This window comes from Mesoplodon densirostris, chromosome 2, assembly GCF_025265405.1.
Source record: "Mesoplodon densirostris isolate mMesDen1 chromosome 2, mMesDen1 primary haplotype, whole genome shotgun sequence".
NCBI classification, from domain to species: domain Eukaryota; kingdom Metazoa; phylum Chordata; class Mammalia; order Artiodactyla; family Ziphiidae; genus Mesoplodon; species Mesoplodon densirostris.
The window spans coordinates 156161046-156176554 of NC_082662.1; the positions used below are offsets into that span (position 1 = coordinate 156161046).

The window sequence follows — 15509 nt, forward strand, 5'->3', positions numbered from 1 at the left end:
TAAATTCATTCTTTTACATGTAGCTGTCCAGTTTTCCCAGCACTACTTATTGAAGAGACTGTCTTTTCTCCACTGTATATTCTTGCTTCCTTTGTCAAAGATAAGGTGACCATAGGTGTGTGCATTTTCTATCTCTGGGCTATCTATCCTGTTCCATTGATCTATATTTCTGTTTTTGTGCCAGTACCATACTGTCTTGATTACTGTAGTTCTGTAGTATAGTCCAAAGTGAGGGAGGCTGATTCCTCCAGCTCCGTTTTTCTTTCTCAAGATTGCTTTGGCTATTTGGGGTCTTTTTTTTTTTTTTTTTTCTTTTTGCGGTATGCGGGCCTCTCACTGTTGTGGCCTCTCCCGTTGCGGAGCACAGGCTCCGGATGCTCAGGCTCAACAGCCATGGCTCACGGGCCCAGCCGCTCCGCGGCATATGGGATCCTCCCAGACCGGGGCACGAACCCGTATCCCCTGCATCGGCAGGCGGACTCTTAACCACTGCGCCACCAGGGAGGCCCTGGGGTCTTTTTTGTCTCCATACAAATTGTAAATTTTTTTGTTCTTGTTCTGTGAAAAATGCCACTGGTAGTTTGATAGGGATTGCATTGAATCTGTAGATTGCTTTGGGTAGTACAGTCATTTTCACAATGTTGATTCTTCCAATCCAAGAACATGGTGTATCTCTCCATCTATTTGTATTGTCTTTGATTTCTTTCATCAGCATCTTACAGTTTTCTGCATACAGGTCTTTTCTCGCCTTAGGTCAGTTTATTTCTAGGTACTTTATTTTTTTGTTCCAATGGTAAATGGGAGTGTTTCCTTAATTTTTCTTTCTGATTTTTTGTTGTTAGTGTACAAGAATGCAAGAGATTTCTGTGCATTACTTTTGTATCCTGCTACTTAACCAAATTCATTGATTAGCTCTAGTAGTTTTCTGGTGGTATCTTTAGGATTCTCTGTGTATAGTATCATGTCATCTGCAAACAGTGACAGCGTTACTTCTTCTTTTCTGATTTGGATTCCTTTTATTTCTTTTTCTTCTCTGATTGCTGTGGCTAAAACTTTGAAAACTCAGTTGAATAATAGTGGAGAGACTGGGCACCCTTGTCTTGTTCCTGATCTTAGATGAAATGGTTTCAGTTTTTCACCACTGAGAATGATGTTGGCGGTGAGTTTGTCATATATGGCCTTTATTACATTGAGGTAGGTTCCCTCTGTGCCCAATTTCTGGAGAGTTTTTATCATAAATGGGTGCTGAATTTTGTCAAAAGCTTTTTCTGCATCTATTGAGACGATCATATGGTTTTTATCCCTCAGTTTGTTAATATTGTGTATCACATTGACTGATTTGCATAAATTAAAGAATCCTTGCATTCCTGGGAAAAACCCCACTTGATCATGGTGTATGATCCTTTTAATGTGCAGTTGGATTCTGTTTGCTAGTATTTCATTGAGGATTTTTGCACCTATGTTCATCAGTGATACTGGCCTGTAGGTTTTTTTGTGACGTCTTTGTCTGGTTTTGGTATCACGGTGATGGTGGCCTCATAGAATGAGTTTGGGAGTGTTCCTCTCTCAGCTATATTTTGGAAGAGTTTGAGGAGGACAGGTGTCAGCTCTTCTCTAAATGTTTGATAGAATTCACCTGTGAAGCCATCTGGTCCTGGGCTTTTGTTTGTTGGAAGATTTTTAATCACAGTTTCAATTTCAGTGCTTGTGATTGGTCTGTTCATATTTTCTATTTCTTCCTGGTTCAGTCTTGGAGGGTTGTACTTTTCTAAGAATTTGTCCATTTCTTTCAGGTTGTCCATTTTATTGGCATATAGCTGTTTGCAGTAGTCTGTCATGATCCTTTGCATTTCTGCAGTGTCAGTTGTTACTTCTTTTTCATTTCTAATTCTCCTGATTTATGTCTTCTCCCTTTTTTTCCTGATGAGTCTGGCTAATGGTTTATCAATTTTATCTTCTCAAAGAACCAGCTTTTAGTCTTATTGATCTTTGCTATTGTTTTGTTTCTTTTTCATTTACTTCTGATCTGACCTTTATGATTTCTTTCCTTCTGCTAACTTTGGGTTTTTTTAATTCTTCTTTCTCTAATTGCTTTAGATGTAAGGTTAGGTTGTTTATCTGAGATGTTTCTTGTTTCTTGAGGTAGGATTGTACAGCTATAAACTTCCCTCTTAGTACTGCTTTTGCTGCATCCCATAGGTTTTGGGTCGTCGTGTTTTCATTGTCATTTGTTTCTAGGTATTTTTTGATTTCCTCTTTGATTTCTTCAGTGATCTCCTGGTTATTTAGTAGCGTCTTGTTTAGCATCCATGAGTTTGTCCTTTTTAGTTTTTTTCCTGTAATTGATATCTAGTCTCATAGCACTGGGGTCGGAAAAGATAGTTGATATGATTTCAATTTTCTTAAATTTATCGAGGCTTGATTTGTGACCCAAGATACGATCTATTCTGGAGAATGTTCCATGAGCACTTGAGAAGAAAGTGTATTCTATTATTTTTGGATGATAAATATCAATTAAGTCCATCTGGTCTACTGTGTCATTTAAAGCTTGTGTTTCCTTATTTATTTTCATTTTGGATGAGCTGTGCATCGGTGTAAGCAGGGTGTTAAAGTCCCCTACTATGATTGTTACTGTCAATTTCCCCTTTTATGGCTGTTAGCATTTGCCTTATGTACTTAGGTGCTCCTATGTTGGGTGCACAAATATTTACAATTGTTATATTATCTTCTTGGAGTGATCCCTTGATCATTATGTAGTGTCCTTCTTTGTCTCTTGTAATAGTCTTTATTTTAAAGTCTATTTTGTCTGATATGAGTATAGCTACTCCCAGCTTTCTTTTGATTTCCATTTGCATGGATTATCTTTCTCCATCCCCTCACTTTCAGTCTGTATGTGTCCTTATGTCTGAAGTGGGTCTCTTGTAGACAGCACATATATGGATCTTATTTTTGTATCCATTCAGCCAGTCTGTGTCTTTTGGTTGGAGGATTTAATCCATTCACATTTAAGGTAATTATCGATATGTATGTATGTTCCTATTAACATTTTCTTAATTGTTTTGGTTTTGTTTTTATCGGTCTGTTCCTTCTCTTGTGTTTCCTGCCCAGAGAAGTTCCTTTAGCATTTGTTGTAAAGGTGGTTTGGTGGTGCTGAATTCTCTTAGCTTTTGCTTGTCTGAAAAGGTTTTAATTTCTCTGTCAAATCTGAACGAGATCCTTGTTGGGTAGAGTAATCCTGGTTGTAGGTTTTCCTCTTTCATCACTTTAAATAGGTCCTGCCACTCCCTTTTGGCTTGCAGAGTTTCTGCTGCAAGATCAGTTGTTAACCTAATGGGAATTCCTTTGTATGTTGTTTGTTGCTTTTCCCTTGCTGCTTTTAATATTTTTTCTTTGTATTTAATTTTTGATAGTTTGATTAATATGTGTCTCGGCATGTTTCTCCTTGGGTTTATCCTGTATGGGACTCTCTGAGCTTCCTGGACTTGACTATTTCCCTTCCCATGTTTGGGAAGTTTTCAACTATAATCTCTTCAAATATTTTCTCAGCCTCTTTCTTTTTCTCTTCTTCTGGGACCCCTATCATTTGAATGTTGGTGCGTTTAATGTTGTCCCAGAGGTCTCTGGGACTGTCCTCAATTCTTTTACTTCTTTTTTCTTTATTCTGCTCTGTGGTAGTTATTTCCACTATTCTATCTTCCAGGTCACTTATCCGTTTTTCTGCCTCAGTTATTCTGCACTGATTCCTTCTAGGGTATTTTTAATTTCATTTATTGTGTTGTTCATCAGTGTTTGTTTGCTCTTTAGTTCTTCTAGGTCCTTGTTAAACATTTCTTGTATTTTCTCCATTCTATTTCCGAGATTTTGGATCATCTTTACGATCATCACTCTGAATTCTTTTTCAGGTAGACTGCCTATCTCCTCTTCATTTGTTTGGTGTGGTGGGTTTTTACCTTGCTCCTTCATCTGCTGCATATTTCTCAGTCTTCTCATTTTGTTTAGCTTATTGTGTTTGGGGTCTCCTTTTTGCTGCCTGCAGGTTCATTTTTCTTCTTATTTCTGGTGTCCGCCCCCAGTGGGTGAGGTTGGTTCAGTGGCCTGTGTAGGCTTCCTGGCTGGAGGGACTGGTGCCTGTGTTCTGGTGGGTGGGGCTAGATCTTGTCCCTCTGGTGGGCAGGGCTGAGTCTGGTGGTGTGTTTTGGGGTGTCTGTGAACTTAGTATGACTTTAGGCAGCCTGTCTGCTAATGGGTGTGGTTGTGTTACTGTCTTGTTAGTCGTTTGGCATGGGGCGTCCAGCACTGGAACTTGCTGGCTGTTGGGTGGAGCTGGGTCTTAGGGTTGAGCTGGAGATCTCTAGGAGAGCTCTTGCCAATTAATATTACATGGGACCTGGAGGTCTCTGGTGGTCCAACGTCCTGGACTTGGCTCTCCCACCTCCGAGGCTCAGGCCCGACACCCAGCCGGAGCACCAAGACCCAAAACCCTGGTTCTTCTCTCTTGGTAACCCTAGTATGATAACGATGTTGACAACGACAACTGCTATATGGTGCTTACAGTGCCTGAATGGTGGGGCGACCACATTTGTGGCAGTGAGACCTCAGGCTAAACTGAACCTTCTGAGAGACATCCGAAGGATGTCAGTGCGACGAACTGGGTTCTGACTGCAGACTGTTGATGCTTTGGAGGAGGCTAAATAACAGTCAGGACATATTATAGAAAATTGTTTCTTTTTCTTTGTAACATCAAGTAAACCTTGCAGTGGCTCTGGGAGTGTTGTTACCCCTTGGGCTCACTGAAGGGTTGTACTTGAGAATCAGACCCTTCAGTACTTGCACCTGTTGAAAATCTGCCACAAGCTTTTCAAACATTCAAACCAAGGAACCCACTCTTGAAAGCTACGTCATCATCATGCTCGCCCTGGTTGATGCGTCCTCGACGTTGCTGGTGCCCCACCCCCACCATCTGAGGCATCCAGTGACTCTGATCTTGCCAAATCCAGTGATCAACTCCCATTCTCACCTTACTTCTCTTCTGTGCACTTTATATTGATACATTCAACACTTCCCGCCCTTCAGAGACACTTCCTCTACTGGGCTTTTGTGATACCACACTGTTTTTTCCTTTGAAGTTTCCTTTGATAGCCCTCCATTAAAAAAAGAAAACTTTTTTTTTTTAATCACATCTCCAAATGTTAGAATGTCTTCTCTTATTTATTTACATTCTCTCCCTAGGTGACCTCATCCAGTCTCATGGCTTGAAATACTATAAATATGCTAATTCTTATACCTGTATCCACAAACCTGACCTTACCCCATTAAGCACCAGATTCATACATTCAATTACCTACCTGACAACTCAATATGGACCAAACATGTCCAAAACAGAATTCTTAATTCCCCAAACCTAGTCATCCTTCACAAATACCTTGACATTTACAAGTGGCTGCTCTTCTAGTGTTCTCTGCCTTGGTAATAGCACCACCATCTAACTAGTTGCTTAATCTAAAAAACCGGGAGTCATACTTGACCTGCCCTTTTCCTCATTCCCACATTCCAACTACATGCAGTAACCAATTCAATCAGCACATGTTCTCTTCTCACCATTCCTCAAATGCCTCCCCCTTTGAAGTCAAACCATCAAGCACTTTTCAAACAATTACGAATTATTAACTTCAGTAGCTACTAGTAGTATCATCTCATTATCTACTTTGCTACTTAGCTTTTATCAATTTTTTCTACTTGTAGTAGGGTTAATTACTCATTCCCAGCAGAGTTTTATTAAAAATGTTATTTTTCATTAAGTTGGAACCCTCTCAGAGAATTATTTCTCACCTATTGATATTCCACTAGAAAGAGTAGAGCTTTCAGCTTGGCCTCGAGATGGTGCATGGGGCTCCATGACGCTATCATCTAATAGATGTCTTGGCCCTGCATTTGGGAACGTTGCACTCTTAAACTCTGCTGTGTTCATTTTATGAATGAAACTGGAAACAAAGAGAAATATTTTTCATATCTTTTATTACTGTTACTAATTCAGGATATAAAAGATACTCTTATATAAAGATTCAGGATATAAAAGATTTACCTGCTATCCTGAACTTACTTCCGAACTCTCATACTAATGAACACACAGATTTTATCATGAGAGCCTCAAACTAACAGTTTAGGGAAAGTTTTTTAGGAAACTAGGCCATATCTTCCTATGTAACAGAGAATACTTTAATTTTATCTTGATTCTTGGGTACATTAAAAATTGTTTTCACATTCACTTTTGGAAAATAGCTATTAAATTTTCACAAAAATCATGGCAAAGGTGAACCTTGGGCTCCATTTTGAGAAAACAATCTTGCAAAGCTAAACAAAAAATCAGTTTCCCTTTCTTTATATTTAGGAATAAAAAGAACAATTTTTTTTTTTTTTTGCGGTATGCGGGCCTCTCACTGTTGTGGCCTCCCCCGTCGCGGAGCACAGGCTCCGGACGCGCAGGCTCCGGACGCGCAGGCTCAGCGGCCATGGCTCACGGGCCCAGCCGCTCCGCGGCACATGGGATCCTCCCAGACCGGGGCACGAACCCGTATCCCCTGCATCAGCAGGCGGACTCTCAACCACTTGCGCCACCAGGGAGGCCCCAAAAGAACAATTTTTACAGTGACTTATTTGGGTTAAGATAAGTGATCACTCTTGATACTTATGATAATTTAAAATGAAAATGGTATATTGCTTTCCTGATTTTATTTATGATGATTATCTGTAATGTTCATTTTTCTCCCCCAAATGTGAAGGCACTGTTGGAAAAAGCTCATTTCTAAATTAAGGTAAAGGAAGAAATAAATGCCTTTATGCAAACAAGATATTTTACTAAATCAGAAAAAGACTACTGTTACACAAATAAAACTATGCAAGGACACTATAAGTCCAACTAGTAAAATAAATAGAAAAGAAATCCAACTTAAAAAAAAACATAAAAGTTTGAAAGATAAAATTAAAAATGCTGACTTATAACCCAAGCTATGGCACTTCCTATGTCCATGTGGAATCAGGTTCCGAGGCGATGGTGGTGTCTGTGGTAGCAAGGCTCCTTCAGCTGCCACACTTTTTCTTCCACTTTGTGGAGATGCTCCTACTTCAGGACCTAAGGTTTAAATTAAAAAAGAGAGAGAGAGAGAGAGACATAGACATAGACACAGACACACACACACACACAGAGGGAAAGGGAGAGAAATTGTTAAATGGTTTAAAAAAATTGTTTTATTTGTAATCCTTTGATATGAAATATAAAATGTGGTTTAAATTTTAAATATTAATGTTAATTCTATTTAATTGACTGAACAAGAGAAATATTTATTTTCTGAATTTTAAAACACAAACCTCAATACATACAATATCCATTAATTTCTACCTATTTTACTTGCACTAAGTAGCCAGTATAAATATCCTCCCCATTTACAGAGGAAGCAGCAGAATTAGAAGAGAAGGGGTAAGGATCTCATATCACAGATGAAACCTGGACTAAACACTCAGGTCTTCTGAATCCTAGTTCAGTGCTCATTTAATTTTACACATTACTTCTTCACTCTTAGTTTCAGCTTCTTCTTAGATAAAAAATGTGTAGGGTAGGTCAAGCATTCAAGTTAGAATTTAAATCTATATTGACACTGTTCAAGCTTATGGGAATTAAAAAAATGGAACTCAATAATGTACAGATTTGCAAAGTATCACTTTAAGAATGAAAAGAAAAGCAAACTTAAACAGATTTAGACTGAAATGATTTCCTCTGCTTGGAATACTCTTCCCCTGAGACACTGTCATGGTTTTGTTCCCTCACTTCCTTCATACCTCATGAGATGGGTCTCCAAATATTTTTAGCATATACAATAATATAAAGCTTAGTGCCAAGGTCTGTTTTAGAATTTTAAAAAAGGTTATTACTTATGAATTCTTAAAAAATAAATAATTCTCTTCAATTTTATATTTTTGATTATGTGTGGTATACATATAAATCCCTACTGTAATGCAACAGATAAAAATTAAGGGACTAAGTATTTTTTAATACTTTCAGTACTTGGTCCAGTATTAGAGTGAAATTTAAAAAAAAATTAAGCCACTACAATTGACTCTTATAATTATTCAAATTAGTAGAATTTCCCACTTAGACCACAGAAATTTCTAATGTAATCAAGCCTTGTTGCCTAGGACAGTGTATCCTTAACTAAAAAAAAGAGTCGATATTCATAAACACTTATTTATTATTTTCTGTTGGTTATATCTATTTTTCTTGATTAGTTGGCATATTTATTTATAAATTTATTTGTATTTATTTATACATTATGTATTTATTTGTACAAACTACAAGTAACGATTTTTGATTAAAGAAAACCAACAAAAAAATGGACATATTTTAATACCAAAAAGAAAACTGTGCATGCAGAATAAAATGTGCTAAGTGTTTATTCACTTTGGAGTATATTCTTTCTTATTAGGTTATCTGATTTATTACTCGGTAATGAGAGAAAGCTGCACTAACCTACTAAATCCTCCCTGGAAGCAGCAGAACGTGGTGTGCTTGTCCCTGGTTCTATCTTTAATGAAAGCCTGAATTTCAAAAAGAAACAAAGAACATAAAATGATTAACATTTGACAAAATAATATTAAAATCATGTATTTTCTACCAAAAACCTAAAAACATTTTTATAAAATAATCTCAGCTATATATTTTTCTTCAAGAGCAATCTTTAATTAAGTCTCCTTTCTCTTTCATACAAAGCTGATCTTACGGTGATTCCAGGATATATTAGGGAGGGAAAAAACATCAAAAACTCATATTTAAAATCAGAGAAATCTCCCCAAACTACCCCAATGTTGCCAAACAATTCAACACATTTAAAGATATTTGATGAATGACTAAAAGGTGATTTAACTTCAAGTTATATTGATACTTGACAATTAAATTCAGTAACTTTCACATATATTATTAAATATATTATGTAAATTCTTTCTAGAATCTTTACTGGATGGGCTCATGGCCTCTGTAACACTGAAAATTTAAAAAACACCTTATTTAAAACTAACCATCCAAAAAAAACAACCAACTCAACTTATCAAAAGAAAGATCTATACAAATAAAAAGGCTATTTACAAAATCCATGATAAATCCCTTTCCTAAATCAAAGTTTGTTAGTTGGTACTTAAGTTCCATTTAGGATAAAATATCAGTTTTGAGTTCCATGGCAAAAAGAGATTATAATTCCTATCAGTGGAAACTGTTTCAGGAAATAGGATACTAAAGCAGTTGTAGAAAATATTTTGATGTAGTCCATGAAATACACTTTGGTGTACTCTGCATTATTATTAAGCATTTGTCTGGAAATTAATAAAGACTTTTTATTTTTTAGCGTTCACCAACTGGAATTGGACAATGAAACTGCACAATACAAATGATATTATACATGATAGTATAATGATAAATCTATTATAGGTTCTTAACTTGTATTTCTTTGATATCCTAAAGAAGAAGTTATATATAATTGTATTCCAATTATTTGACCATGTAAAATGCATGTATTGAACAGATGTTTGATTAACCAGAACTCTCTGCTCTTTTTCTTTTTACAGAGTAGTTGACTTTAATTATTTGGGCGCCAGACTATGCTGCATTCATTCACTGAACACCTGTTTTGTGTCGGGCACTGTGCTCTCAGCACTGGAATATAATGGAGACTAAGGCAGACATGGTGTCTCTTCCCTTCTGAAGCTCACCGTTTAGTAGGTGGAAGACAAAAAAGTAAACAAAACAAGTACAATTTCCTAACACAGAACCAAAATAGAAAGGGACAGAAAGAAGGCTATGGGAGAATCACATTGCTATCAATAGCAGCTGATAACCAACAGCAGTATAAAAGCCGAAGCATTTAAACAGCACAGCAGTGAAGGCTAGTCAGTGTCAGTTGCCTGTATCATCATCAAAACACTATATATAATGGTGATGCTGATTCACTGAGAAAAGATATTATGCTCAGTATTAAAATGAAATAACTTTGAAAGATTTTCACCCCAATTAAAACATATACATTTAATTTGTAATATTGATATTGGCTGCCTATATAGATGAAGTTGCCAAAAGCAGAGGCCTATGGATAAATGAAGTATCATTTTTATTTAAATCTTTCATCATAAAAACCATTTTTTTCTAACTTATCACCTTAATGGCTCTTATGTTAAAATGCTCTGATTTTCAACACATTTAATCAGTAGGTTCATGCAATACAACTGTATCTTTAGGAAAACACTATCTTCTTCAGTTCCCCATATGATGCTCCAACACCACCAAGAGACTTGTAGTTCCCCAAGCGAACAAAGTTTCCCACCCTATTCCTTTGATCATTTCCATACCCTGGAACACCTTTCTTAACTCTTCACGTGGAGCTAACTCCTACTCATCTGTTAAGATGCAGCCTCAGGTAATAATGTCACCTCAAGCTGTTCATGTTTCTTTTCTCTTCACTTTTCCCACTTAAAGCTGAGTTAGGTCTCCTCTCATCTATGTTCCCATAGCATCCTGGGCACATCTCTAGTATAGTACTGTTTGAATTGTTTTGTAATTATTTGTTTTGTGGATGTATTTTGCATTAGATTGAGCTTCTTAAGGGCAAGAACAAGATCTTACTTTTGTAATCCCAGCACCTAGCACAATAACTCGTCAATACCAAAAGCTGAATAAATATTTGTTAATGAATATAATGAGAAGGCTGCTTGAGTTCTAGCTACTCATGAAAACAAAAATCAGTATAATAGCATCCGCTTTCCTACCAAAATGAAGCTATCTTATAATATGTCAGGTTATAGACAGCTAAAACTACTTAATGGCTTAACTGGCCAACTTTATCCTTCTAGAGTTAAAATTCACCATCCTCTATAATTATGCAACAATTACTTAGACTTCATTTCTACTGATTAAACTTTAACTTCTTTTAAATCCATTAAGTTTCTTGAGCCAGATATAGACATTTTAATAAGTACTTACTCATATTTTGAGTTTTAAGATAATCTTCTGTACGTAATTGGACAAAACATGAGTGTTTTGTGCTATGTCAGTAATTAGAGAGATGGAAGAAATAGTGGTAAATATGACACAGAGCATCAAACTCAAGAAGCTTACAACCTAGGGCAACATCAGATCTGTGAAACAACTCCAACCTTAAAAAGCCGATCCACTGACTTCATACATTTTCAAATGAATTACCCTGTGAAAATTTTCTGTAAAATAAAAATTGATATAGAAATATAAAGTGGTAATAATATGGTATGGTGGAAAAGGTGGCAATAAAGGTGTTTTCAAACATTAATAAAGGTTTAGATACACTTAAGTATAAATACAGAGCTTCTTAATATATTTAATATTAGAAGAAAAGTTATTTCTAGTTGTTTTCCAGAATTTCTAGTCTTTTATTGGTATTAATTCTGTACTGCAGAATTCTTTAAAAATTGTTGAAACTTAGGGAACAAGGAAGTTGATAATCACTATTATATGGCATAAGAAAAATTTTATATAATGCATTAATACTGAAAAATAACCTAGTCTTTCACTTCGATAAAATTTTAAAGTATAACCTTTTAGTGGAAAAAATATTTGTGGAAGACACAAAGTTAAATTTGAAAGCTTGGGAACAGCACAAAATTTTGAAATTAACAAATGAAGCTACAAGGAAAATGAGAAGTCTCAAGAGAAATAAGCTCTTTATCCTCCTGTCTTTTGGAAAAAAACCTGGCAGTCATGATGTATAGCACACCACTGAAAAATAAAAAAGGGTTAATGATTTAAAAAATCCTTCCTCCCTTGGGCAGGACTGTGGATGGTTAAGGAAAAGGAAATGGATATCAGCTGTCTTAAAAGTAAGTTTAAAAACCTTTAATGAAGAAGGATTTGCTTGAGTAGAAAAAAGGGCAAGTGTGGTGCTATACTGAACAAGTAAGTCTCTAACCCAGAGTTCAGAAGGTTCAATATTCTCACAATACACAAAAACAACTTGAAAACGAGTTAAAAATTGTGTTAAAAATTACCATTAAAAAAGGAGTAACTTTTCTATTCACAGACTGTTTCATTAATTTTTCAGCCTATTCAAAGATAAATTTCCATAAAGATTTAATGCTTGAATTTAGAGAGAAAGGAAAAAATTTAAAACTAGAACTACCAAACATCAGCTCTCAACAACTTGAGAAACATGAAATGCTTTTTAATGGAAGAACAGAGGAGGTACTTGTATATTGGCTCAATCACATCAAGTGATTAAAAAGAAGTACATGTAAATAAACTTTACCATTGTAAATGTACAACTGGATTAGGCATATGCATGATAAGATGTAGGATTTAGATGTTTAAATACATGGTGATGAAAGGGTGGAGGACAGGACAAAGTTATACAAACCACTTCTGAAGATCCAACCTACTTGTAATTATCATCTTCCACAAACTTTTGTAGTTCTTCTATATACTGAACGGAGTTCAGGTATTTTTGGACGTGAGGCAACATGGGGATATCTAGGCAAAATGTGATAAATAATTATCTGATAAAGTACATCTTAGGCAGAATTTTTAAAGTTAAGCTGAGAAAAATATATTTAAAGGTAAATTAAGGCCACATGGCACCAAAATTTAAATGAACTCTAGAAGGACATTACTGAGGTAAATGTTATTTAATGTAAAACTGGAGGTAATTTAGAAAACTACAGCTGTATGTTGTTTGTATAGATTAAAAAAAAGAAGAAAAAAACCCCCCAAATAGCCCCATTTACAAAGTCCCACGTATTTGAGAAACTTCATGGAAAAAAACCAGAGACATCATTGTGATTTATATTCAAACCTCATCTAAATACAAGATGTAAGGCTCTTTAGGTTTTTTATTTTTAAAGAAGCCTGGCTCACATCTGTAAAGTAGTTTTTTCTTCCCTACTTAGAAATTTCAAATACGATTAATTTAACATTACAATTTGATGTTATGTTAAAAAAAATTGAGAAAAGTATAAAACAAGAGATTATTTGATTTAACTTTCAGATAATGTAAACTCACGGTTTTTAAACACCATAAAAATTATATAGCTATAATAGTCTATCTTTATTCCCTATCAAACTGAAAGCATCCAAACATTTTAAAACATTAAAACATTTTTTTCCTAATCATTTGGGCTTGCAAAAGCTCTTTCTATATATGTGTTTCCATAAAATACATCTTGCACAAAAATTGGTTATTTTTACTCAACACAGGACTCAAGAAAGCTAGTCAACTGTTACTAGGATCAAGGGTCTCAGCTCCCTCCCTAACTAAATAAATAAAATAACTATTTACATAATAGATCAGGGAGATCAAATGAGATGAAGAGAATAGAAAATAATTGTGAAAATTATGTTAGCAAAGTTGCTACAAAATAACAGAAAAGCAAAAGATATTAGCATTTTAAATATGAAATACTTCAATTCCTTAAAAGCAAGATCTTAAACAAGATGCTAAATATTAAACAGTGAAATAAAACAATCATTATTTTCCTTTATATTAGGATGATGTTCCCTGTTGTGTGAAAAGTGGCCATCAACCTGTGTAAATGAATCTTTAGCTTTACCCTCAGAAACTCACCATATTCACAGGACTGCTGTAAATCAGAAATTATTCTAAGGATGTTATTCATCAAATTTGATCTTTGCTCATTTTCTAGAATGCTGCCAGTTGATGGGTATGCTGAATCAATGTACGTTAAATCTGACAGGTAGATACCTGAAACGAAATTAGATAAATGAGTGTTTTCCTACTTATAGTTTGGAAGAGTATAGTTTATAGCTGTATTTCAGTATATGCCATATTTAGAATATATCATTATTAATACACTGCAGCCTTGTTAAAACATGACCACCGAGGCCTAGATTTCTGTGGAGTTGGGGTCAGACGTGCAAATATGTTTTCTGTAAATGTCCTCTTAGGATACCATTTTAAAATACGGCTTGAGGCTGGAGTTAGAAACTCCAGTACCTACCTACCTATGGGTCTTAATGGAAAGAAACTGAGCTCCTGAACTGGTTCTGCCTCTGACTAGTTGTATATAACAAAGACAGTTATTTTAATCTCTGAACCTCAGTTTTTATGTCTATTTTCCAAGTTGTGGTATAGCCTGAAGGTTTTTTTTTTTTTTTGCGGTACACGGGCCTCTCACTGTTGCGGACTCTCCCGTTGCAGAGCACAGGCTCCGGACGCGCAGGCTCAGCGGCCATGGCTCACGGGCCCAGCCGCTCCCCGGCATGTGGGATCTCCCAGGACCCGGGCACGAACCCGTATCCCCTGCATCAGCAGGCGGACTCTCAACCACTGCGCCACCAGGGAAGCCCTAGTCTGAAGTTTTAAGTTAGCCAGCCTAACCACTACCTGACCATGGGGTAGTTACTTATTATTAGTTCTATACACCCTTGCCTTGAGTTGATAACTGTCACTTGAGTCTTAATTACTTTGAAAATTGTCTCATTCTGGCAGAAACATCTTGTTTTAAAGATTAACAACTGTATCTTTGAAACAGTTCATGTGACTACAAATTGAAGTTAACCTTGCCCTTTCTCTGTAGCAACAAAAAGAACATATACCCCCAAATAATTTGGTTGTACTAGTTCTGGATATGCAAGGTCAAATCTATAAAAAATACTTCCTGAGAGTTTACTATGCACATGTAAAGTGTAAAAGACAACTATAGCTGGAGAGAAAAATACACTTTCCTACTTTCTCCTCATTACTGGCCATTCATGAACTCTCAGAGTAAATGCAACCAAAATGATGTACCTACTGCCTTCCAAATAAGCCCTATGTTTTTTCTCATGCCACTTCTTCCATCTTAAATGATACCTAGACTCAACTCTGCCCATTTAAATCATATCTTATATCCAGGTCAGTGTCAACTGTTCTTTAGTTTTCTCACAGATTCACAGAAAGGAATTTAGAAACTGTCTAGTCTAAACCCCTCTTTTTTTAGGTGAATACTCTAAGGTCCACAGATATTAAGGAAGTGGCTAATGCCCTGTAAACTGTTAGTGACAGAGCTGGATCTCAGAGTATACACTTGAACCCCAAGTTTTTTTTTTTTATTACACTCTGTTACAAACTCATACAGTATCTATACCATTCACTTGATAAGTTTTAAGACTTTATCATCTTCTTATTGAAAATCTTTTGTCTTTATATCTTATCTGCTCAAGATTATAAACTCATTCAGATGGTTACTCTATCTTGCACTCTAAAAAATGAAAATCCTGACCAGTATTTTCAGACAATTAGCGCTTAACACAATGTAAAAGGTTGGCATGGCAATCCTTTTATTCATCCTAGTATCATTCCTATTCCATTCAGTAAATCTTAACCGTATTCTTTAAGCCACCTATCATAAATACTTCTTTTTCTTCAGAGATTCTCAACTTCATTTTTTATGACTTCAAATAAATCTATAGCCTGGCTCCCTTCCTTTTCCTCCCATCTCAGAGGAAGGAG

General features: G+C 35.8%; 1 protein-coding gene across 1 annotated transcript in view; it reads right to left on the reverse strand.

Annotated features, from left to right (window-relative positions):
* Positions 1–15509, reverse strand: part of RALGPS2 (Ral GEF with PH domain and SH3 binding motif 2) — a 154315-nt gene that overhangs the window by 22203 nt on the left and 116603 nt on the right. Inside the window, exons 9-13 of the mRNA XM_060088552.1 lie at positions 13623–13760; positions 12442–12532; positions 8522–8589; positions 6994–7129; positions 5830–5981 (exon numbers count right to left, since the gene is read on the reverse strand). Coding sequence (XP_059944535.1) covers positions 5830–5981; positions 6994–7129; positions 8522–8589; positions 12442–12532; positions 13623–13760 — 585 coding nt within the window. The remainder of the gene's footprint in view (positions 1–5829; positions 5982–6993; positions 7130–8521; positions 8590–12441; positions 12533–13622; positions 13761–15509) is intronic.